At 37.0% G+C, this 22,388-nt stretch overlaps 4 protein-coding genes across 7 annotated transcripts; 3 read left to right on the top strand and 1 right to left on the bottom strand.

Annotated features, from left to right (window-relative positions):
• Positions 1 to 3: 3 nt before the first annotated feature.
• LOC143428401 (RRP12-like protein) lies at positions 4 to 5,433 on the top strand. The gene is made up of 21 exons (XM_076903232.1): positions 4 to 126; positions 203 to 388; positions 458 to 617; positions 733 to 908; positions 972 to 1,207; positions 1,297 to 1,464; positions 1,545 to 1,653; positions 1,728 to 1,892; positions 1,972 to 2,093; positions 2,172 to 2,286; positions 2,428 to 2,664; positions 2,733 to 2,959; positions 3,039 to 3,162; positions 3,251 to 3,536; positions 3,616 to 3,777; positions 3,866 to 4,124; positions 4,205 to 4,365; positions 4,481 to 4,666; positions 4,747 to 4,863; positions 4,933 to 5,092; positions 5,163 to 5,433. Exons 1-21 carry the CDS (start codon positions 43 to 45, stop codon positions 5,251 to 5,253), a joined length of 3,531 nt encoding a protein of 1,176 aa, XP_076759347.1. The 5' UTR covers positions 4 to 42; the 3' UTR covers positions 5,254 to 5,433.
• Grx3 (Glutaredoxin 3) lies at positions 949 to 6,783 on the bottom strand. Of its 3 annotated transcripts, none has more exons than XR_013102418.1 (3): positions 6,611 to 6,783; positions 5,703 to 6,377; positions 949 to 1,086 (listed from the first exon to the last, which is right to left on the bottom strand). XR_013102418.1 is itself a non-coding variant. In XM_076903240.1 (2 exons), exons 1-2 carry the CDS (start codon positions 6,658 to 6,660, stop codon positions 5,756 to 5,758), a joined length of 672 nt encoding a protein of 223 aa, XP_076759355.1. In that variant the 5' UTR covers positions 6,661 to 6,783; the 3' UTR covers positions 5,646 to 5,755. The 3 variants fall into 3 exon arrangements, 1 of the variants encoding a protein (XP_076759355.1); XR_013102417.1 differs by lacking the exon at positions 949 to 1,086 and adding an exon at positions 5,523 to 5,639 and having other exon boundaries at positions 6,611 to 6,782; XM_076903240.1 differs by lacking the exon at positions 949 to 1,086 and having other exon boundaries at positions 5,646 to 6,377.
• A 715-nt stretch (positions 6,784 to 7,498) lies between these two features.
• Positions 7,499 to 15,510, top strand: LOC143427973 (uncharacterized). Its single transcript, XM_076902511.1, has 9 exons — positions 7,499 to 7,771; positions 8,695 to 8,757; positions 9,265 to 9,323; positions 10,589 to 11,172; positions 11,267 to 11,616; positions 11,701 to 11,842; positions 14,045 to 14,218; positions 14,390 to 14,528; positions 14,807 to 15,510. The coding sequence occupies exons 1-9, from the start codon at positions 7,688 to 7,690 to the stop codon at positions 14,952 to 14,954; spliced, it is 1,743 nt and encodes a 580-aa protein (XP_076758626.1). The 5' UTR covers positions 7,499 to 7,687; the 3' UTR covers positions 14,955 to 15,510.
• Positions 15,511 to 17,616: 2,106 nt separating this feature from the next.
• On the top strand, positions 17,617 to 22,267 carry Hr96 (Nuclear hormone receptor HR96). 2 transcript variants are annotated; one of them, XM_076903583.1, is made up of 6 exons: positions 17,617 to 18,291; positions 18,613 to 18,829; positions 18,941 to 19,937; positions 20,024 to 20,240; positions 20,693 to 21,112; positions 21,198 to 22,267. In XM_076903583.1, exons 1-6 carry the CDS (start codon positions 18,154 to 18,156, stop codon positions 21,393 to 21,395), a joined length of 2,187 nt encoding a protein of 728 aa, XP_076759698.1. In that variant the 5' UTR covers positions 17,617 to 18,153; the 3' UTR covers positions 21,396 to 22,267. The 2 variants fall into 2 exon arrangements, with proteins under 2 accessions (XP_076759698.1, XP_076759697.1); XM_076903582.1 differs by having other exon boundaries at positions 18,613 to 19,937.
• The last annotated feature ends 121 nt before the right edge of the window (positions 22,268 to 22,388 follow it).

The following is a 22,388-nucleotide window of genomic DNA, read 5'->3' as shown; positions in this document are numbered from 1 at the left end:
TTTTTGAATCATTTTCAATCGAATTCATTGTTGCATAAGGAGATGTTAGCCGTGTTATCCGCTGTTACAGAAGTTATAAAGCAAAATGGGGGAGCAGAATCTTCCACGGAATACTTTGCTGCATTGGTGTGTATTCTAATGTGATAAATTTATTTTGTACAATGTATGAGAAAATTATTGACTCTAAATATTGACATTATAGATGAGTACGTTAGAAGCAATTGATACGGACACATCATCAATTGCAGCTACACTTTCGCTGTTAGGAATGGGTCTAAAAAGCGTGCCAAAAAGTGTGTTAAATGTTCAATTTAGTGCAGCAAGTAAAATTTTCCTAGATATTCTTGCCAAATATGCGTCATCAGAAGACTTCCTTATACTAAGACATGTAAGTTATTCATATACCATTTCGGATATTGTAATGAGATATAATGTCTTCAATTTTTATTGTTTGCAGTGTATCCATTGTTTGTCCTTGTTACTTCGAGCACAAGAGCCAGCAGCATGGTCCAATTCGTCCACAGTACAAGTATTGGATGCTATTTTATCATTCATTATACACAGTAAACCTAAAGTAAGGAAATCTGCCCAGCATGGAGTATGCGCTATATTAAAGGGTAATACTGCTAGATAAAAATTATACTTTATGAATAAAAAGAATGTTTAAACGATTTTAGAGTTTTATACCTCGTTAAGCTATGATTGAATTGTAATTTCTTGAATAATTCGTAGGGAACGATACGAAAATTGACAATTTATCGCAGCCTCATCCAGCTGCATCACATATCGGAAAATACTGTATTATTCAGTTGGGTCTTGGCTCCGAACCTGGTGGAGTTACGAGTATTCTTCATATTCTTACATTATTGAAGGATATTCTCCATCATTTCTCAAGGGGTCACGTAAAGGTATCTATTCCCTAATCATACTTTATATATATTATGTGATTAATATTGCTCTTACCCTTCTAGACAATCTGTGAATCTCTGCTGAACCTCATGACAATGAAAAATATGTTGATTACGTCTTGTTGTCTGCAAACCTTTCATGGTTTATTCGTATCTCGACCATCGGAACTTGTTTTACCTGCCCAAAGGAACGGGCAAATCATTACAGCCCTTTACGATTTTCAGCCCTCACCGACCGATACACAACCAACTTTAGCATGGCTGGCTGTGATGCAAGAAGCGCATTTAAATCTGGCGCAGTCAGTATTAATTTTCATATGCTATTTCAATTCCCTGAATATCATTGAGCAAAGTAGTAATTTTTAATACATTTCTCGCCGCACGATAGAATTTCACTGAATTTATGCGCAGCCATTTTACCGAAGATGTTACATAAATGCATAGAATTGTGGCTTTCGGATAAATCGGAAGTTATATCCGGTACCTCGCACACGATAAAGATATTACTGCAGGATTGCATCGGCAAAATGTGTGAAAATGACGAAACAATCGCAAAGTAAGAGTAAATTTGTATATCATTTTTATCAAGCATTGCCTATGTCCTGTACAATCATTTTCGATCATTTTTAATTTTAGGTATAACAATACAATTGAACAGACTATTTTTATGTTGCACAAAGCATTGAGTTATCAATACTTGGAAGCATGGTATTACATTCTCCATTTAATAGCTCTACTTTTTCAGGTAATGCTCAGTTTCTATTTAATTAATTACCTGCTAATTTTACGTGAATATTGAAATGGTTCTTTTAATTGTAGATAATAGGCAAAACTAAAACCTCGAAATTAGCAGAGATGTTAAGAACTCTTGCCGATTTACGCGATTCTTACAACTTTTCGTCAAAGAATGATGCCGAATATGCAATTGGAGCTGCCATAAAAGCCATGGGACCGGAAATAGTATTGACTTTGATTCCATTGAAAGTAGGTAACTTTATATAAGTGTGGCGATTTCAATAAAATTTATTATTTTGTAACTTTAATACAAAAACGTCGATTTTAGACATCGGATAATGTAATTAAATTAGAAAGAACATGGTTACTGCCATTATTGAAAGACTGTGTAACAGGTGGATCACTTGCTTTCTTTATGGAAACGTTGTTGCCTATTACCTCACTATGCGAGTAAGTATTTTAAAACTACATAAAAATTATATTATCTTTGATAAAAGTAATATTTTTAATATGTATAATTAATTTTAGGGAGAAAATGAATGAGCCAGTAGGAGGAAGAACCTACGAATTTATCATATCTCAAATTTGGGCTGTTTTACCAAGTATATGCAACAATGCTACTGATGTGAAGGATAATTTCAAAGTATGTATCATAAATATTAACAATTTTCATTATCATTTCAACTGATATATAGATGAAATGAGAGGGTATTACTACAGCATACTTTACTTGTAAACAAAGGGCATAGGGTTAGTATTTATAATATAGGTTCATTTTCTTTAGAATATTGCTAAATTATTGGGAATGACTTTGAGCGACAAAAGTTATTTGAGACTATCAGTAATGTCTGCCTTACGAAAGTTAATATCAAAAGCAGTTGAGGAAGATAGAAAAGAAGATATATTTGAAATATCTAGGTACGCTAAGAATTATCTGCCTATTTTGCTAAATTTATATAGCACTAAACCAAATGGAACTGATGAAGAAGGACAACGCCTTGCTGCATTTGATACGATTAAGGTAATTTATAAATATAGAACATAATGCGCTTCAAAGAAATTAACTAGCTTTTCTTTTTACTATTAAAGGTATATCTTGCAATTACAAACAAAGACTTGATACACGAATTATTTGATCGCGCACTATCTAGATTGAACGAACCTAATGCTACCAATTTTTTCAAAGAAAGTGTTCATGATCTAATAAGACTGTTAATCGAGTATACAGATGTTGATAGATTAAAAACATTTTACGACATGTGTATACCAGCTCTTAAGGAGAGCTCCAAGGTTAAAGAACAAAAAAAGGCATACAGGTAATTTTTTAGCTACATATTTACGATTAAACTTTGCTCAGAAATAAAAAATAAATGTCGTACTTCTGTATATTTTTAGATTTTTGGAACAAATATGTGGCAGTGAAATGGAAACGTGCAAATCATTTGTTGTCCTACACAGACGTGAAATACAAAAATTATTAATGTCATCAGCCACTGAAGTTGCGAAACCAAGCAGAGGAGTAAGTATGACAATTTATGATAGTCTTTATTTGTTCAGGATTTTAGGGATAATTATTATTGCGAAATAAAATTATCTTTTTTAATTAGCCTCGTCTGAGATGTATAATTCATTTAATTAAACATCATCCGCAACTCGAAAAAACGAAATTCTTGGAAGCCATTATTCCTGAAGCAGTAGTCTATGTAAAAGATATGAATTCAAAATGTCGAATGTCTGCCTATCAACTACTGAATACTATCGCCGAGAAATTTTTAGAAAATCCAGAGCACCTTAAGGATTACATAAATATGTTAATGGTCGGTTTTAGTGGTACACAAAAGTATTGTACTGCATCAATGTTGGCACTTGCCTCAGTTACTTTTCACTATAACGGTATACATTTATTACGCAATTAATGATTAAAATAACTATTTCAAGCAAAATAATTAACTTTCTATATATATCAAAATAGGATCCCTTGGCGTGGAAACGATTAAAGAAATTTTAGAACACGCGTGCAGACTCATTGCAAGTCCTACGAGAGAGATCGTAGAAGCTGCATTGTCATATATTAAAGTTTACATTACTGCCATGCCGTCTCCTATCGTTGCCTCTACTTTAACTAAAGTGGTGAGTAAAAGAAGTGATTAGTTCTCTGTTAATAATCATTTGTTATTTCGTTTATTTAGTCGTAAAATACAAATTGATTAAATTATAGGTAGATGCTTTAAATTCGATGACCGATGATTGTCATAGACGCTTCAGGCAGAAAGTACGCAACGTTTTAACAAAATTACTAAGAAAATATGGAATCGGAACGATTTCAAGTATGATTCCATCTTCCAACGTGATGTTACATAGAAGGCTGAGGATGATAAATAAATTAGAAGAAGCGAAGAAGAAGAACAAGGAATTAAAAAAATTGAAGCAACAAGAAAGCGACGAGGATAGCGAGTTCGACGCGAAGAGAAAACCTAAGAGGTGACTTTACATTCGAAAAGTTTCTAAAATTATTTTACGCCAGCTTGAATGTTATAATAATCATTATTATTTAAACTTAGTATCGAGGAGATATTGGCGGATAGCGAAGATGAACTCGGAAGCCTAGACAACGAAGAACCAAGAAAAAACAGGAAAAGAACGTCACGAAAGGAAGCATGGATTCAGGAAAACGAAGAGATTATTGATCTCGTTGATCCTGCCGCTGCTCGAAATATATCAAGTAGGTTAAAATCCTTTCATAAATTAGACATCATCTTCTCTTTATATTTTCACCCCTATTTTAACCGTAATAATAGGATTTACTTAACAATTAAATTTGTAATATAATTTATCAGCGACACAACCTGGATTGATAAATTCAAAAGTGACAACTGCAAAACCGAAGGATCGCGGATTTAAAATTGCACCAGATGGACGCATTATCATCAAAGACGATAATGAAAGAGATGACGAAGTAGGAATAGTTAAAAAGAAAAAGAAATCTCCACTCTTACTACACAGTGACTCGGAAGATGATTATGGTAAGGGAATGTAATTATATAAAAATATCGAACACGTGAAAAGAAATAAGTGAAAGAAGTCGATAAATTTACATTTTCAGAGGATGATGATGATATTCAATCTGCAGTCGCATCTTCTGCAGTCAATAGGAAACGCAAACATAACGATAATTTCGATGAAATTAGTATAGTAAGTGGAGCCACATCGAAATATCAAGGTAATACATTTGAAACATCAAAGTGTAAAGCGAATTTCGAAGTTTTATTGGTTGAAATACTACTTATAGCCGGAGGATCAGGAATACACAGACCACTGAAAAAAGGAAAAGTGGAACAGACGCCAGGTGCAGAATATAGAGCATTGAAAGCTGGAGGTGATGTTAAGAAGAAGGGTAAACCAGATCCATATGCTTACATACCTCTGTCAAGAGCAGCATTAAATAAAAGGTTAATACTATCTGTTTTTATTGAAATTATACGTTTGTTTGATGTTAATTTGTTTGTATTCTTTTTGTAGGAAAAAAAAGAAAAATGCAAGTAAATTTAAGGGTATCATTGCGGGGGTAAAAAAGGGTGCTAAAACTGGAATGAAAAATAGGAAAAATTAAAGATTGTGAATAAAATATTACAGAATAAAAATAGAGGAGAAACGAATAATTATGTGCTTTTGCATAAGCATTTGCAATTGCAATTTTGTTATCAAAAATACTTAAAAGAATGCAAGGTATATTGAGTGAAAACGATCTTCAACAATACTGATTTAATGTATATTAATAGGTGACTATTTTTTAAATAAAATGATTTCACAAAGGAGCTAGCGGATTTCAATATTGCTATTCGTCTGCTTATTAAAAATCAGGATTTATGAAGAACAATCTTTTTGCCCAAACAGTTAAATTTATTACATGTTTAAACAAAGCAAATATCGAAATCCTGACGACTGATACAAAATAACTTAAAACTAATTACATTTAAATAGTGACCAGTCTCTCTTCTGAAAGAAAATAGTTATGGATAGTTCTCATTAATGAATCATGTTCTAAACATTAAGTATTACTTTAGAAATGTTTAAATATACTTGTACAAACAGAGGCTTGTAAGTCAATTTCATTAACTCTTCTTAGATAGCATGCTTTCCAACTCTCCGGATTTGCTCATCTCCCTAACAATATCCAAGCCCCCGATAAGTTCTCCGTTAATGTACAACTGAGGATATGTTGGCCAGTCACTAAACTTTTTAAGTCCTTCTCTAACAGCATTATCCTGCAGAATATCGAATGACTGATAATCTGCTTTATAAGAGTCTAGCAAGGAAACTATTGTTCTAGAAAAGCCACAACGAGGATTCGCAGGGGACCCCTTCATGAACAGCATACAAGGTGCTTGATTTATTAACTTCTTTAATCTTTCTTCCAGATTATCGTTCGCTTTGCATGCTTCGATCGGAGTTGAATCTCCGCCAGACGAATGATGCCTAATCTTCTCTGCTATCGCTGAGGGATTGGCGCCGTCGACTCTATCGAGCACAGTCTGATTCCTCACCAGAACGACTGTTGGGGCTGCTGTGATACCAGCCTTCCAGGATACATTAGGTACTTTCTCAGCTTCGATCTTAGCAAACTTGACCCCTTTGTATTCGTCCAGCTTACTCATTTCCTCGATCACGTCGTTTATTAGCGAACACTGATCGGCCCATGGCGCGTAGAAGTGAATAACGGAGAGGTCTTGTGACCTGACATAACAAACAAACGTAACCTTGAATACCATCGACGTTCGATGCATACTACGTAACAAAATCTGACTACTTTATCATGGAGTTATATCGATAAAAATTCGAAGCTTCGAGGTAAGGAAAACTCCAACGTTAACCGTAAAAGGTGAACGTATTTGGGACAACAAGAAATGTTCATTGATTAGGTTATGTTGCTTCTAGAAACTGTACTGCTTATATTTACGCTTACTCACTTAACGTAATCCTCGTATTCCTGCTGGGAATTGAGTTCGGTGACAGCCATTCTGTCACGTTTTTTCTGTTTTTTATATCAATTAAACACGTGTACTATCTGGTAAGAAAAGATAATTATAAAAAACACGTCTACTCGCCACGACGGCGTCTACGCGACTTTCACCATCGTCTTCATGGAGGTTTTGCATTCACGAATGCGAAACTACTGCTTTTGCGCAGAAGTTTCGTCGAGCTTGTATACGCCGCGTTTTGACTGTTCTAATAACTTAAAAAGACATTTAAATTTATGGCTCAATTATCGTTATCACCCTCTTCTAGAGCATGACGGCGATACGAAATTAAAAAACGCATCTTATCTTGAATATTTTTAGATACGCGTGTTAAAATAATTATATATATATCGTTTCTTGGTTATTTGCATTATTTAATAAAGAAGATATTCTTCATTCAAACAGCCAACAAAGAAATCGATTCAAAAAGAAGAGATTAGTTCGTTATGTAGGTGGCGTGAAATGGCTTCGCAGCGCAGTGTGTACACGACTTTAAGTCAATGGTTCTCAATGAAAAATCACGTATCAATGACCGTGCAGAACAATTAGATCATCTTAGAATCGAGATCTATAGAATGCCAGAGTTCTTGAAACACAAAATATAACAAAGGTAAAACGTTTCGTTTTCGTAGCTGCGATAATCTTCAAATAATTAGCCAGATAACAAGCCTGGAATCTGAACACTTCCAGAACAATGTTAAGAGGTGGGGTAGATTTTCATCGAGTAGAAAAGATGAGGAAAAAGGACTCGTGTGACTTGAGAATCGCTGGTGCCTGATCGTAACGGATAGACAGGTGCAACATAAGAAAGTGGCCAATCGGAGTGGCGATGGGCAGTTCGTCATATTAAAGGCGTACGGAGTCGGTTCTCGTCAGAGGCTGCGGTTGCCGGTGGGGCGAGGGAGGAAAATACGAAGCAGCCGAGGGCTGTCAAGACGTCTCGGGCACAAAAACCAGATGCAGATGCGACCGGGCGGTGAACACGTGCGACGGTTTTTTGTGACGGTCGCGTGAACACGCGGTGCAATGTTCAAAAAGTTGTCGCGGAGAGACGCCCTTGAGGACATATCCAATTGGAGCACGAACGATGTGTTGCGTCTACTTCGAAAAGTGAGTAAACCTTGGTTAAGTGAATAAAGAATGTAAGTGATTCTTGGAACTGTCAGTGACGAATCCCAGCCAGACGATGAACTTTGACCAAATATCCTGGACGACTTTACAGAAACGTACGGTAGTCCCTCGTGTTCTCTGTCCTTAAAGTCCTTGGAGATAGATAACGATTTACTGTTGTTACTGCTAGTCGATAAAAGTTAATTACATAAACAATTCGCCAGGGGGCGAATTATTAAGTCCCCACACACTGTACGATTAATTTTTGCATTATTTTATTATAGACTGTATGAATGATAAATGTGAATTTGAAATATCGACGAGTTTTGAACAGATTGTTCGCGTACGCGTCGATCGACGCGGTTCCACCCTCGTTTTCGAACAGCAGTTCGAAATAAGATAGTACAACTTGCGAGCTGGTTGTCAAACTGGATGACACATCGGGAATGGATCTCAAATATCGCATGTGTCTAAACAGAGGTTCACGCGTGTACATTTAACGAGTACGGTATAAGCATATGTGGTTCACGTACCATGCTACACTTTCTTTTTCGTGTCATATAATCGTGAGACTGGAATATGAAATGGGACCGTTGGAGCTCGTGCGAACGTGTTCAAACAATGAAAGTATACCGACCGAGTATACCGTTCCAAGGCAAACATTTAAATTCTGAAGCAAAGTTGAATGACCAGCTGGATAAACTGTTAAATAGATAACAATATTTCATTTAACTTTACAGAAGTTTGACAATTGTGGCGCGCTTTTATTATTTTTTATTAGATTATTATCAGTTTGTATAGTGTGCAACAAAGTAGATAGAGAACGCTTTGTATTTACCAATGGTGTTTACTTTGTTGCCTCAGTAGCGTAAATATTTGGATAAGATATTCTATGATCAAACATGTTATCTTCGTTTCTGCAGAATGGCCTGGAGGAATGCTGCAAGGCAATCACGAAACGGCAAATCGATGGCGAAGAGTTGTTGGTGAGTAAATGTGCTGGCACACTGTCATGGTAACAGTTTTTCCCTCTTTTTATTCGCACCTTGCTAATTAACATCTACGTCATCTACGAACATATCGATACATCGATAATTACTTGTTATGTAGAATAATGACGAAACAGCTGGAGGGTAGAGGATAATGACTTCGTCCAACATGAGCTTAAGTCTGCAAAAAACGCTGTGCTTCATGAAAATGCATGAACAATATGCCTATGAAACTTTCTTCGTCGAAATAATTACTAAAAAGAACGATTGTGAAGTCATTAACTTTCGCAGTTTGTTAATTAATTAAAAGGAAAATTTGAACGTTAGTTTAGAGTTAGTTAAACCGCAGAATCCAAAGGGAATCGGGTTTCTAACCGGTTAAATAGAGAGAACCCGCGCGGGAACAACGCAGCGAGCAGTTTCATTCATAATTCGTGCTGTTATTTCGGTTTCAACTGGCGCGTGCTCTCTTATGCTTCTCTTAATTAATTGTAATTATTCCAGCACTTGACGGAAGGGAAGCTGGCGCTATGGAAGAGTGACCTCACGCGACCACTGATATGGTAAGAGAAACGAAACATCAGACAAGCCTCATTTCTCTGTGGAACTCGATGGAACAGCGTGGACCCGTTTCTGCGAGCAAGTAGAAACACGGGGCCCGTATCACGGTCTAACGGTTCCTCTCCGTGAACCATCTCCGTCGGACACGCCTTCTTATCATGATCGATCGAGCAATTACCTGTGCGCAGCCGGCCGTGTCTCAGACGATTTCTGAAAGCACGATGCGTTGGATAATTAGAGGATCGTCCGGTCGAATGACTTTATCGTTCCATTAAATTTAACATGATGGGACGCCATAAAAAATGAGAAAACCTTTTATTCCTTGAAGAGTAATTTAATTCAATTTAGAATGCTTGAAATAGAAAAAAATAGTTCCTGGATATTAGGTCTTTTCAATTTTCATCTACTATGGCATCTTCATGGACACTACAATCCCTTGCTCGCCTAATGAAGACTTTACTTGCGCTAATTACTATGGGTCCAATTACCGATGACCCTGTAGAATATAGAATGTCTCAAAACGTATGTACAGTCTACCGCTGGAGTTCGTACGAACAATAGAAGAATCGAATTACCATTAGAAACGGTACGAGTACGCGCAGAAGTCGAAGTTGTTTGCATTCTATTGATGTTACGACAGCCTTTTGACTCTGTCGTTCTAAGCGTCGCGGTGGCTCGAGCCGCTAAAAAATTTGGCGAGCGATGATGCTATAGAAAGCGTCGCGGGTACGCATTACGCATACCAAGAAGAAGGTTCAACGTGCTCGGCTGGCAAAATCGAAATATGCCGTGGTTAGCGTTTCCGAAGGCCAGGCTGTGACAGAGTGCCTGTCGGTTATTCGAGTCGGTGCCATAAGTACGTAATTCTATCGTGTGGGACGGCCTCGATCATTCAATATCACCGACTGACGCCACAAAATTTATCGTCTTGCTTTATTAAGAAAATTCCACTTGAAAACAACGTGATCGTTAATAGGGCGACATTAGTATGCTACTTGTAGCAATTAGGAGAATTCGCACGAGTATAACGGATGTTAAAAATCCAAAAAATGATCTACTATTCAACTCTTACTTATTTACGTTGCTTCGTAGTGACCGGATGTAATCGTTATCACATTATTATGTACATTATGATATGGTATGCACCTGACTTTCATTCTAGACCTATGAAATCGTTAATTAATATTACTTTGGACATACTGCACAATGCGAATACGTGCGTATGTACTTGTGACTAAATAGCGCTAATTAACATCAATTATTGTAGGGCCCTTTGGACATTTGTGGAGGAGGTGAAGAAAACACCGGAAAAATATGTGGAAGAGAAACTCCTCGAGGCTCAAACGAACGAAGACCATTTAAGCGACACTGGTTCTTGGGGTACCGACTTTGAAGATGAAGTGAACGAGGAAAATAATCAAGCAGAAACTCAGAAGATCTCTCAACCAAATTCTGGATCTCCGATCAATCATAAAGATTTGGAAAACAACGTAAACGCCAAACCACAAAATGTACGAACAGAGGAAGTCTCGAAACAAGAAGATGAAGGAACTTACGCCAATTGCGGTCCTGTACAAAATGACGAGAACACGTATGCGAATTGTCAAGAGTCCAAAAATGTGCCATTAAAGAACGCGTCGAGATTGCATGGCCAAGGTGAAAAGTCTCTGGCCGAACAGCTTAAAGAACAATTGAAGTTTATAAATACCAAAAAGCCGATGATTGGACCTAAACCTAAGGCATTGGACACCAAAAACATCGAGGTCTCTGATTTGAAACGCAATGAGCCACAGAAATCGTTTCTGCATAAATCGTTGAAGGTGAAGCAAAATGTCCCTAATCAAACGCAAAGTAAGTCGATAAATACTCAAGATCACTTCTCAACGCTCCTCCTAAATAATTTAACAAATAATTTTTGTTTTCTTTTTTAAATTTGCGGCTTCAGAAAGAATGGCGGTGCCTCCCCCACCGGAGCCGAAAAAAAATAAAGATCAACCGGTGATTATCGAGAAGTCTAGTAATAAAGATCAAACAAAAGCTCCAGTTACGCTCAGAAACCTCGATCTGCTGGCCAATTTACCTACGAAAACAGAAGAGAGCGAAGACGAGTACGAAATATTCGATGAACAAACAATCGAACAAAACCAGAGGAAAAATATTCCGAGGGTGGACAGCAAACAGTCATTGACCAGTGGTCACCAGAGTTCTGCGGAGAGCGTTTATCAGCCACCTAGTGTTACAAGTTATGAAGAGGAAGAAGAACATTATGAGATTTACGAGTCAATTACGGAAACAGTGAGTCTGTGAATAATGTTCCTTTAACATTTCGTAACGATAGATGTGGTGAAATTGCCTTTTGAACGAGGATTCATTTTTCAGCCAAATGATAACGGATACTATTTAAATCCTATTCAAAGGCCGGCGAATACAGCACCACCACCACCATTGCCTGCAAAGCCACCCCAGTCGTCGACTACCTCTTCTCCAACTTTGACTCGAACAGACGTAGATAAATCGAAAGGTTCGTATAAGTTTCTGAATCCATCATTGCATCTATTCCTATGTTTTCAATCCAATAATGTGTACAAAGGAAATAGTTCCCATGGTACGATGAGGTTTGTATCGTTACGTCAACGCGTAAATGCATAAAGTAAAAAAGAAAAAGTTAGACGTAAGATGATGCGAGTTAGTAGGTGCAACGTGTTACGAGGTTTGGCAAAAAGTGCAGGCTGTATTAAATTGAAAGAATAAAAAGCTCACGGTGTCCCAACTTCTCATAAACATGTGCGTGGCAAATGGGCGGCCACCGATGTTCCTGCAACCTGATGCATATTGCGATTGCAGCCAGTCATGGACGAACTATCGTCCCCCTTATCTCGACTTGTTTCGACAATATATCTTCAACATTTAGAACAATAATTTTGTTCAAAAACTCCAATCAGTGTTACTAATAATTTACAATTAAAATACACGGTGCAACGCGATAGAGTTGTAGGATGTATTATATAAAGAATGATACGTAACATTGCTGTCAAGTGTCAATTCTCAAGTTTCTAAGTCTAGGTCACCAGAAATCCGATGACTTGAGTGAAATGAAACGCACACAGTGGCAAACTTCGTTTGTGTTAATTGCAAAGTGATAATTGCCCCGCTATTATATAACAGAAGGTCTTAGAGGAATGAATTATCACTAACATAACGCTCTATTAGCGCGAGTCTCACATGATCTAGTCACAGGACTGCAATGAATAGTGTAAAGATACTTGAATTGGGTTAAATGAGAGGATATTTCGAGGAATCATTTATGCTATCTGGATATTTGATTAAACACGAATCAGGCACAGAAACTCTTATCGTTGGAAACGGAAAAGGAAATATGTGATGGAATGTGTTCCTGCTTTTATCTGAGACTGAGCAAACAGCTCGTGGGAGGTTTAGGCGCACGTCTTGCCGATGAAGTATCCGATATGATAGTCAGGATCAAACGGGGACTCTTACGGTGTTATTATTCCCAACCACCTGAGCTACCAGGTACAAGAACCTCTTACGAAGCGAATTCCTACTCGTGCCACTTTTTTCAGCTGTGCAAACATTTTAAACGCATACCGCGGGATGATCGAATTTCTCGACGAACATCGATCACGGTTTTCTTCCTAAATTGGAAACGAATACAGGGCTGAAAATAATTCAGAAACAATCACGGCGCGGCAGGTATATTTTTAAGCTTTGTGGGGACTGTATCCCCCATGCTGAGAGACCAACGGATGGCCTAGCGAGTAGTTTACTCGACAGGTCCTCCGGTTAAATGCCAGTCTGTGCACTGATTTCGTAGAGTCCAAGTCGATTGAAGTTGCTCTTCGGAACCGAATAGTGTTCGTTACGATATAAAGAAATGATTAGATATTAATATTCTGTTTCGAGTGTTGTGAAAATTTAAAGAAGAAAGAAGTCAGATCAATGACCTGGTTGATGAAAAATTTGTTTGATAATTATTTGTCTGCTTTTAGTAAAAAGTTTCAATTCTGTGTGGATAAAGTAAAGTATCAAATCTATTATTTAATACTTGTTATGAGTTGTCTGGAACTCTGTATTCGTTTCTATAGTTTCTAGATATCGTTTAAAGGAATTCTAGAATACAAGCGTATCATTTTTCACGTGGGAGCTACATGCAAATCTCGAGACCAGTAATCCTTGAATGATTCATTGTGCTCGGAATAATTTGTTAGTTAAATTTACCTGTGGGAAAAACGAACCAACTCTGCTCACTAAACGATTGGAGACCGTCCCGTGCAAACGCGATAATTTCAGTCTCGAAGCAAAGAAAACTTAATCGAATTCAAATTAATATCATGAAAGGAAGCAAATCCGATGATGACATACTAGTGCACATTCTTCTGTTAAACGCGTGAACGATTGCGAATAGTTTGTTGTCTCAGAGTGAAACGTGAAGCTTTTGCGAGAATGGCGACCATAATCGGGGACCGGAAAAGAAATGTGTCCTTAAACACTGCGATGCGCCGTCAGGCCAGTCTTTCAGAATGTCTGACACAGGCAGCCCTCACACAAGCTCGTCTGAATTTAGCAAGTTAGTGAAACAATGCCCTCAAACTGTATGGAACTTGTACTCTCCAAGTGGATAAACTCGTTTACGAACGGAACCGAGTTTGTTGAGTTTGTAATAGAGTTTAGAGTGTGTTTCTAACGTACATTGTGTTGTTTGCAGAGAGATCTCCGGACAAGAAATCGGCTACACTGCCTCATTCCAACAGTAATACTTCATTGTCATCGGAAAGGGCTACGAGACCGCTACCACCTCCGCCTGAGAGACAGTCCTATGTCGATAAGCCTTGGTTCCATAATGTTACGAGAGAACAAGCGACTGCTCTTATCAAAGAACGTAAGTGAGCAGTAAACTTATCTAATTTAAAAAAAGGAAGGCGAAGTATTAGTGTATAGATTGTTATATGAAAAACTTTTTGATCTTACCGTCTTGTAGTATGATTATACACGATTGCGTTTGATCCTGTGGTACAGTTACATACTGACTATAGACTCGTTTGCTGTTTAGAAAGTACTTATGGTACGCTTCAGGATGGGTGTTTCCTTTTGAGACCGTCCACGACAAACGTAAATAATCCTTTGGCCTTAGTTCTCTGGTACAAGGATAGGGTGTACAATGTTCCAGTCAGGAGAAGGCCTGATAACAGGTAATTAGACTTTACATGTTAACTATCAACACATGTCCGTAGATATTTATGCTAAGTACTGGACATAATTTGGGAACAAAGAACTAGAAAGAGAGACTTATTTTTCGGAGCTTTAAAAATGATATACTGATGTTATGAAATGACACACTGATATGATGTGATGTAGAAAAAGAGATAAATATTTGTTAATATATTTTCTTGCATGGAAAATAAATTTTGATGATGGAAAAGCAGAGGATAGTTTGAACACAACTGACGAATATGTATTTTCATATTAGATATGCGCTGGGTTCAGCAAAAGTGAATGAGCAATCGTTCTCGAGCATTGAAGAAATCGTAATGTTTTACTCCAGGGCGGAACTACTGCTCCATAGTGGTGGTGTGGAAATGGGAAGCACGAAATTAACGGATACACCACCAAAATAAGTTTTGCGCGCTTTCACAAACCAGCTTATGCTATGCAAACACTGCCTGACCGTGAATTTCGAGCTGCATTTGAGCTCGAACCATGACGATGCGTTTATTCGATAAGTGCCTTTTATACTCGTGAGAAGTTCAAAATCATCTATGTATATTTTTTTATAATGCTGAAATGCATTTATGTGAATTGCAGCACGCACGAGTAGAATTAATTATTTTGTTAAATCAATGAAAAAAGACAGATTTCTCACTGCTGAATGGCGCCTATATTTTTAATATGAACATTTACGGATGCTATTTTTGCTAATGTTGCATTTGCAAATTGAAGTGAACGCACCGATACGTTGATTGATGTTATTTTTGTAATGAACAGAATAGTCATTTTCTGCACATATCAATATATGATTTACGTTTTTTGTATACTTGTTTGTAGGTTTTTTATCGTAAAATGGAAATTAAGTTAAGCGATAATGTGTATACTGCGCGAATTTGTAAATAACACATCCTTCTTTTAAGCTAGAATTTCGATACTGCCAAGGAACCACTATATTTCGTTCTATTTGATTTATGCTCTATTTGATTATGGCTCTAATGTAAAAAAAAATATATTATATATATATATATATATATATATATCTAAACATTTTATGATAAAATCTAATTATGTGAGTGTTAGGGAATCATAAAAGAACATGCTGGAATTAAAGAATAAGGTCTATAAGGTGTCAATGTGATTTCGGAGTTAATGAATGAAAATATCAAGGTCATGCATACAAATGTTATTGTTAATCATTTTTTTAGTTGCCATATGTATAAATTTAAAAGTATCAAGATCAAAAGCCAGGACTACCTAAGTAAAGATCGTTGGTTACTCACAATGTTCAACTTTACTATGATAATGAAACTTAATTAGATTTAACTAGTACCAATTACTCATTAGGCTGTTATAAATATTGCTATTAAAGATGCAGCAAGTGCCATACATAAAAAAAACATCAATGACCTTGAGCAGTTTTCATTTTTATGTTTAATTATTTTTAGTTCAGATTTTCTGATAGATGTGTATATGAGAGTGCTGATTAGAGTACGCTTAGATTGTAATTTGTGTATTTAAATTTGTCCATGTTATTGCAAGAATAAAAGAGTCATTTTAAAGTGGTTGAAAGGAACCAGTTGCTTGTTTCATTTCTGTTCGACCTATTCCAAGTCCAATAAAATCTATATTTTTAATATAAAGAGAGAGAAAGATATATATGAAATCTATAAGAAAGAGTGAGACAGATGCTAACTACCCCATTGAAGGACCCCTGGCGCCATCTCTGTGAAAAGTGCTCAAACTGGTCGCTCAGCGTTATCGACAGCGAAGTAAACTACTTAAGACTACTAGCGCCATCTCTTGGAGGAACACTGAAACTGATCGGGCATTAGTTTCACCACTATCCGCATAGATGGCGCTAGTTTTTGAGTAGTTCACTTCGCTGTCGATAACGCTGAGCGACCAGTTTGAGCACTTTTTACAGAGATGGCGATACGGGTCCTAGAGTAGGGTAAGTAAAATCTGTCTCACTCTTTCTTACAGGTTTTTTATATATCCTTCTCTCTCTTACCTCTAAAGCGGGAAATATAATATATTTTATAGATAATAAATAATACATATTGTGCAATTTGAATAGGAAAAGAGTTTTTAAAGCTCTATTGTATACCATCGTATTATATATCATTTTTATGACCATTTAAAGAAATATATATATGGCTTTCAGTAACTATAATTGTTGGCTAACAACAATCAGCATGACTGTCAGTACTCGATATGTTAAACGTCTGATGAGATCTGTCGGTTTTAATTTGTACGCAAACACAGTTACCCCGTTAACAAACGTCATTCTACGCCACTGGTTAAAAAAATTCATAAACGAACATATAACAGGCCTAGTGGTATTATGGTGGTGCACCATCACACCATCGACGAGTGCGGACGTAGGTGGCTATGGAAGTTATGTCACGCGACGCAAGTAACATCACAGTGCTCTTACTGTGTACTTAAGTTGTATTGTCGGATTATATCTGGTCACATTGTATGATTGATAACGATAACACCCATTGAGTAAACACTCGTGCGCTCGCATTTTTAGCTTTTCAAAGAGTACGAACAGTCGTGCATTAGGTGGTTTCATCGATGGAGCTGTCGATCGTATGAATTTTTATTTCTAATCGCGGCGACGATGGATAGATGCGGTATAGTATAAATTGGAGTTTACGACGTACATATTTATACTATGAAGTAGACCTTGATGGGTGGTTGTTTCACGTGGTGAACCTGTGTATGGATGAACTTTGAACCGGTTACTTAACGACTGCAACCCAATTAGGAGGAGCGTAATACCGGGCGTACCGTGCATCCGATATTTCTTTATAACACTCTGCTCTGTATCGAACCTTGATTCGTTTTGTTCATTCAATTCCCAGTTTGTAATTACATAATACTTTAATCATCGATACGCTGAGGAAGTAGCAGTAATCGATCGTACATAAGAAGTCGGACACTTTTATCGTTACATAGCGCAACGATTAGAGTTTTCTAGGAAATGGTGATGCGAATAACATACCACGCGATAAAAGGTATTACGTATTCCGTGTATGTAGCTTCTGTAATATTCTAAATACATTGAATTGAAATTTGCAGCATCGAGACCATGGTGAACCGGTAATAGCTCTGTAATTGAAGATCAAGGAGACGCGCGATTCGAGTAGCGCACTTCGCGCGGGAAATTCCTCCACATTGGCAGGAAATAATATATTTAAAAGCTCCCTAGACGCGTCTAGATACTTTGGTGATATCACGTTGCTCTCGGCTAAGCAGCAACGCGGGTGGGAGATTGTAGTGAAACACAGGACAGATTTGTGCGCACCACCCCGTTAACTGCCCGTAACTGAACGCCAATTGAGCGGTCCATTTAGCTTGTCACTTAAAGCTTTTCAACGGTTATCGCGATAGATCCGGGGGCGTTGGACCGAAAAAATGCTGTCCTCCTCGTGAAAACCGTTACGGGAACATTATGTTTCGCGTTTGTTAATTCTCGCGTACGGTGCGATAAAAACAACGACGATCATGAGTCAGTTGTTGCAGAAGCGCAACTCCGAGCGGGAATAATGATCTGTTAAGATAAAAGTGTGAATCGTTGTTGCGATATCGGTCCGTGAAGCAATGGAAGATGAACAGCTGGGTAGAGAGGCGAACAAGATATGCGGCGTTTGTGGCGATCGCGCGCTCGGCTATAATTTTAACGCAGTATCGTGCGAAAGTTGCAAGGCTTTCTTCCGACGGAATGCTTTGAAAAACAAGGTGACTACTCTCCAAGTTCACTGTCATTTTTCATATTCACCCACTGACGCGATACAGAATTCTTGCATCGACTAATATTGGGTGCTTGACAAATGTAGCCAAGTGTTTGCAGTTACAATTCGGTTTTCAATCCGAGCCAAATTGTAACATAGAAAAATGGCGCAACAGTAGACGCGAAATTTGAATTGAATTAAATAATGACAGTAAAGTGATGGGACAACGGAAAAGAAATCAGTTTCATAAACCGCTTGTTAGCAAACAAAGGACACCGCTTCGTAGCTAAAATCGTTTCATTTATTATGGTTCGTATATTTTTTACAGGATTTTCGATGTCCGTTCACTGAGAATTGTAACATTACTCCAGTCACCAGACGTTTTTGTCAGAAATGTCGTTTGGACAAATGCTTCGTCATTGGGATGAGGAAAGAGCACATTATGTCCGAAGAGGACAAAGTATTGAAGAGGCAGAAGATAGAAGAAAATCGAGCGAAAAAAAGACCGACCTACGAGGGTACAAGACCGTCAAAGATGAAAAAAGGTAGCGTAGACGATTGTAACTTTGACGACACTTCTATGTCGGTTCATTCAGTTGCGTTAAGCACATCAGATACATATTTTTGGGAGTCGGATAAAAAATATGCAGATTTAGATGCGAATAGGCAAAGTGTAACGGATAGCTTGAGCCCAGTGACAGCAGCGAGCGTTCCAAGTCCATCTAGTCCACCAGAGAATGGAACTATAAGTGGGTCGAAGACATTAGACATGATGAAAGACTCTTCTCATAATTCAAACTCCAATTTTGAGAGTTACGAACACTCTTCTCCTCTTCATGAAGATAACGAAGCTGATACTGAGAGGATGAGGAGGGATTCAAATTCTCCTTTACACCATCAGCAAAGATTCGACAAAGTCAAGTCTGTTCATAACATGGATAAAGATAAAAAGATAGTAATAAGCTCGAGGAAATTTGAGCAGAATATATTAAGTTTGAGTCCTGAGTTTGTTTCTGTCAATGGTGAACCTGTAAATTATTCACCTGAATTCGAGAACACATCTTGTTATAGTAAATTCGATTGTAGTCCTGTACAAAACACTCAATACATCGATCACGCGACGCATTACAGAAAAACAGATATAGATGTAAACACAGGGATGCATATGAATATGCAGATGACTTCAGAAGAGCCTGTTGCTAATCAAAAACAGAACAAGGAATCGTGTTTGCGGGAAGATGATTTAGTTGCTAATAAGCTACCGCAAGATGCCACTCCGATTATGAAGCTCGTTAATAATACGAATTTCGTCGCAAAAATATTCCAAAACGAAGAGCTGCTTATGAAGATAATGTCTGATCCCGCTGTGATCAGTAAATTAGAGGCGGATCCGCAAATTTCGCAATTGTTCAAAGAAACCGGAGTTATTGTAGAAAAAGACACACCACCTGAGAAAGAAGTTAATACAAATCGTACGTTTAAACCAGTGTTCAAAGTAAAAGAGAAACAAATCGAAAATCCAATCTTGACGGATTTAATCACGAATTCGAACCAAGAGGACTGCATAAAGCAACGCGATGAACCAAGTAGTAGTAGCGATTGGAACAGAAACATAGTAGATGTTACGAGAGATGTAATTCAAGATGTGCGAAGGTAGAGATAGAATTTATATTTATTTAGGATGTAGAAATTCTCAACACTGTACATACAGAACACTTTAAGCATGAATTATATTTTAGAGTGCCAATCGCCGCGGATTCCATCGAGTCTATTCTTTGTGAGGCAATTAAGTTAGAGTTTTCAGCATATTCTGCTCTTGGCGGTATGGAGACCAGAAGGGTATTGAACGACGCTGAAAGAGCAAAGTTGAATGAATTAATAGTGGCCAACAAAGCGTTATTAGCTCCTTTAGACGAGGATATAACGAATTTAATCGGAGAAGATTGTAAATTTAAGGTAGCGTTTGTTGCAGTTTAACTCTTTCAGCGCTAAGATGTCCAATGGCGTGCATGCATTCTGCGCTGCTTACTTATTACATAAAGCGTGCGCTCGACTGAATAATTTTTCACTTTCGATGCAAAATATATCGATTGTGCCTGACGTTACTTCGATATTAGAATATGAAGCGAAGCTCTGATAAAATTTTTCAAGTATGGGGTATAAAAGTAGATTGTTGCTACTGTTTTTGTTTCTGTATTTAGGCAGAAGAACAACTGTAGTATCGGACGAACGTAATATGGATCCATAGCACGCATTGAATGGTACGGTTCAGTTTTCCAAATTCATATCATATCGTTTATGTTAAAATTATCTAAGGCGCACGATATACGGATTCATAGCGCTGAAAGTGTTAAGAAATAATTCTAAATTCGTAAACAATTCACTAAAACAATTGTTTTCGATTTCAGAATAATTTCGGTCGCTCTGATCCTGCACTGTTGGATGTTATAAATCTTACTGCCATTGCCATTAGACGCTTGATAAAGATGGCGAAAAAGATAAACGCTTTCAAAAACATGTGTCAGGAAGATCAGATAGCTCTTTTGAAAGGAGGCTGCACTGAAATGATGATTCTAAGGTCCGCGCTAAATTACGACATCGAAAAAGATATATGGTGGATACCACATAGCCAAGAAAGTATGTCTAATATAAAAGTGGACGTGCTAAAAGAAGCAAAAGGTAATCTTTATGCGGAGCATGCAAGATTCATTAGGAGTTTCGATCCCAGGTGGAGGGACGAGAATATCATCCTAATTTTAAGTGCAATTGCTTTATTTACACCTAACAGACCAAAAGTAGTGCACAATGATGTGATCAAATTGGAACAAGTAAGTAGAGCACTATTTCGAATACGTTATTACTTTGACGTGGTTAATAAATTTTAACAATATATTTCGGTGTCTTCTTTCACAGAACTCTTATTATTATTTGCTCAGGCGTTACCTAGAAAGCGTATACCCTGGGTGCGAAGCTAAATCTATGTTTTTAAAATTAATTCAGAAGATTTCCGATCTTCATCGGTTGAATAACGAAGTTGTAGGTGTATATTTGAACTTAAATCCGTCGAGAGTAGAACCACTTCTTATAGAAATTTTTGACTTGAAGCATTGATAGTGTTCATTATAGCAGATAGTGAATTAATGAGAAACATTTCTAATTATTACTCCTTCTAATAATAGAAGTATCATACTGTTACAAGTTCGTGTTAATAGTCACATGTTCATACTCATATATAAATAATGTATAGCAATAATGTTTCGAACATTGAAAGAAGAAATTTTATAAATGGTATGGAATCGAAATTTGTGGCTGGAAGTACACAAACATATATATATACATTAATGTACATAAAGTGTAATATTATATGAATGATACTGATATTACAATGATACTACGACTAAAGAGTCTATACGTATCAGAATTTATGTCTATATAGTGTTACATTAAGATATCTATGTACACTGACACAGTGCATTCTTGTTAGAATATAAAAAGATTTATTGTAATTAAAGAAATCTTTGCTCGTAAAATATCTAGATTAATCGCTCGTACAGCGAACTTTATGCCAAGCAGAGATTATAGTTCTAAACGAATACCGTTGTGTCACATGATTCTGCCGAGAGTAAACGCGTTCACATAGCATATTAATATTGTTGACAATTGTGTATATCTTAACAAACGTACCTTGAAACTATTAAGTCTAGGAAATATATTTGTTAATATACCACTACCAAGTTCTACGTTCATGTTCTACAAGTTAGTACATATAGAAGAAAAATAATTATTTATTTCGAGATAAATAAAAAATTCTAATAATAGTAAACATGAATTCAGTGCTTGGGGTAAAAAAATCACGAAGATTTCGATTCAGATATAGTCAATGCAGAATATAGCGGGAGTAATGTGCATGCACATTGTGCATATTAATATGTACACAATAAATTGTGATATCGTCACAAAATATATTTTTCAGATACTTGTTACATCTGACTTTAAAATTATTATTTCGTTCCTCTTACTATTATCTTGTTGATTTGTCTTTCTTATCTTAAAAGAAAAATAAGTATCTCTTACTTTAATCAGTCATCGTAATCTGGCGGAAAT

This window comes from Xylocopa sonorina, chromosome 10 (assembly GCF_050948175.1).
Source record: "Xylocopa sonorina isolate GNS202 chromosome 10, iyXylSono1_principal, whole genome shotgun sequence".
Taxonomy (NCBI): Eukaryota; Metazoa; Arthropoda; class Insecta; order Hymenoptera; family Apidae; genus Xylocopa; species Xylocopa sonorina.
This window is presented reverse-complemented; position numbering and strand designations above follow the sequence as displayed.

Excerpts from the sequence above, each read along its gene's own strand:
- LOC143428401 (XM_076903232.1), top strand. The coding sequence starts at position 43 with ATGTTAGCCGTGTTATCCGCTGTTACAGAAGTTATAAAGCAAAATGGG. Across the intron at positions 3,778-3,865 it reads TACTTTAACTAAAGTGGTGA|ATGCTTTAAATTCGATGACC; the intron begins GTAAAAGAAGTG and ends AATTATAGGTAG. Across the intron at positions 4,125-4,204 it reads GCGAAGAGAAAACCTAAGAG|TATCGAGGAGATATTGGCGG; the intron begins GTGACTTTACAT and ends ATTTAAACTTAG.
- Grx3 (XM_076903240.1), bottom strand. The coding sequence starts at position 6,660 with ATGGCTGTCACCGAACTCAATTCCCAGCAGGAATACGAGGATTACGTT. Across the intron at positions 6,378-6,610 it reads GAATACGAGGATTACGTTAA|GTCACAAGACCTCTCCGTTA; the intron begins GTGAGTAAGCGT and ends TTGTTATGTCAG.
- LOC143427973 (XM_076902511.1), top strand. The coding sequence starts at position 7,688 with ATGTTCAAAAAGTTGTCGCGGAGAGACGCCCTTGAGGACATATCCAAT. Across the intron at positions 7,772-8,694 it reads TGTTGCGTCTACTTCGAAAA|AATGGCCTGGAGGAATGCTG; the intron begins GTGAGTAAACCT and ends TCGTTTCTGCAG. Across the intron at positions 9,324-10,588 it reads CTCACGCGACCACTGATATG|GGCCCTTTGGACATTTGTGG; the intron begins GTAAGAGAAACG and ends CAATTATTGTAG.
- Hr96 (XM_076903582.1), top strand. The coding sequence starts at position 18,154 with ATGGAAGATGAACAGCTGGGTAGAGAGGCGAACAAGATATGCGGCGTT. Across the intron at positions 18,292-18,612 it reads GGAATGCTTTGAAAAACAAG|GATTTTCGATGTCCGTTCAC; the intron begins GTGACTACTCTC and ends TATTTTTTACAG. Across the intron at positions 20,241-20,692 it reads GAGAAGATTGTAAATTTAAG|AATAATTTCGGTCGCTCTGA; the intron begins GTAGCGTTTGTT and ends TTTCGATTTCAG.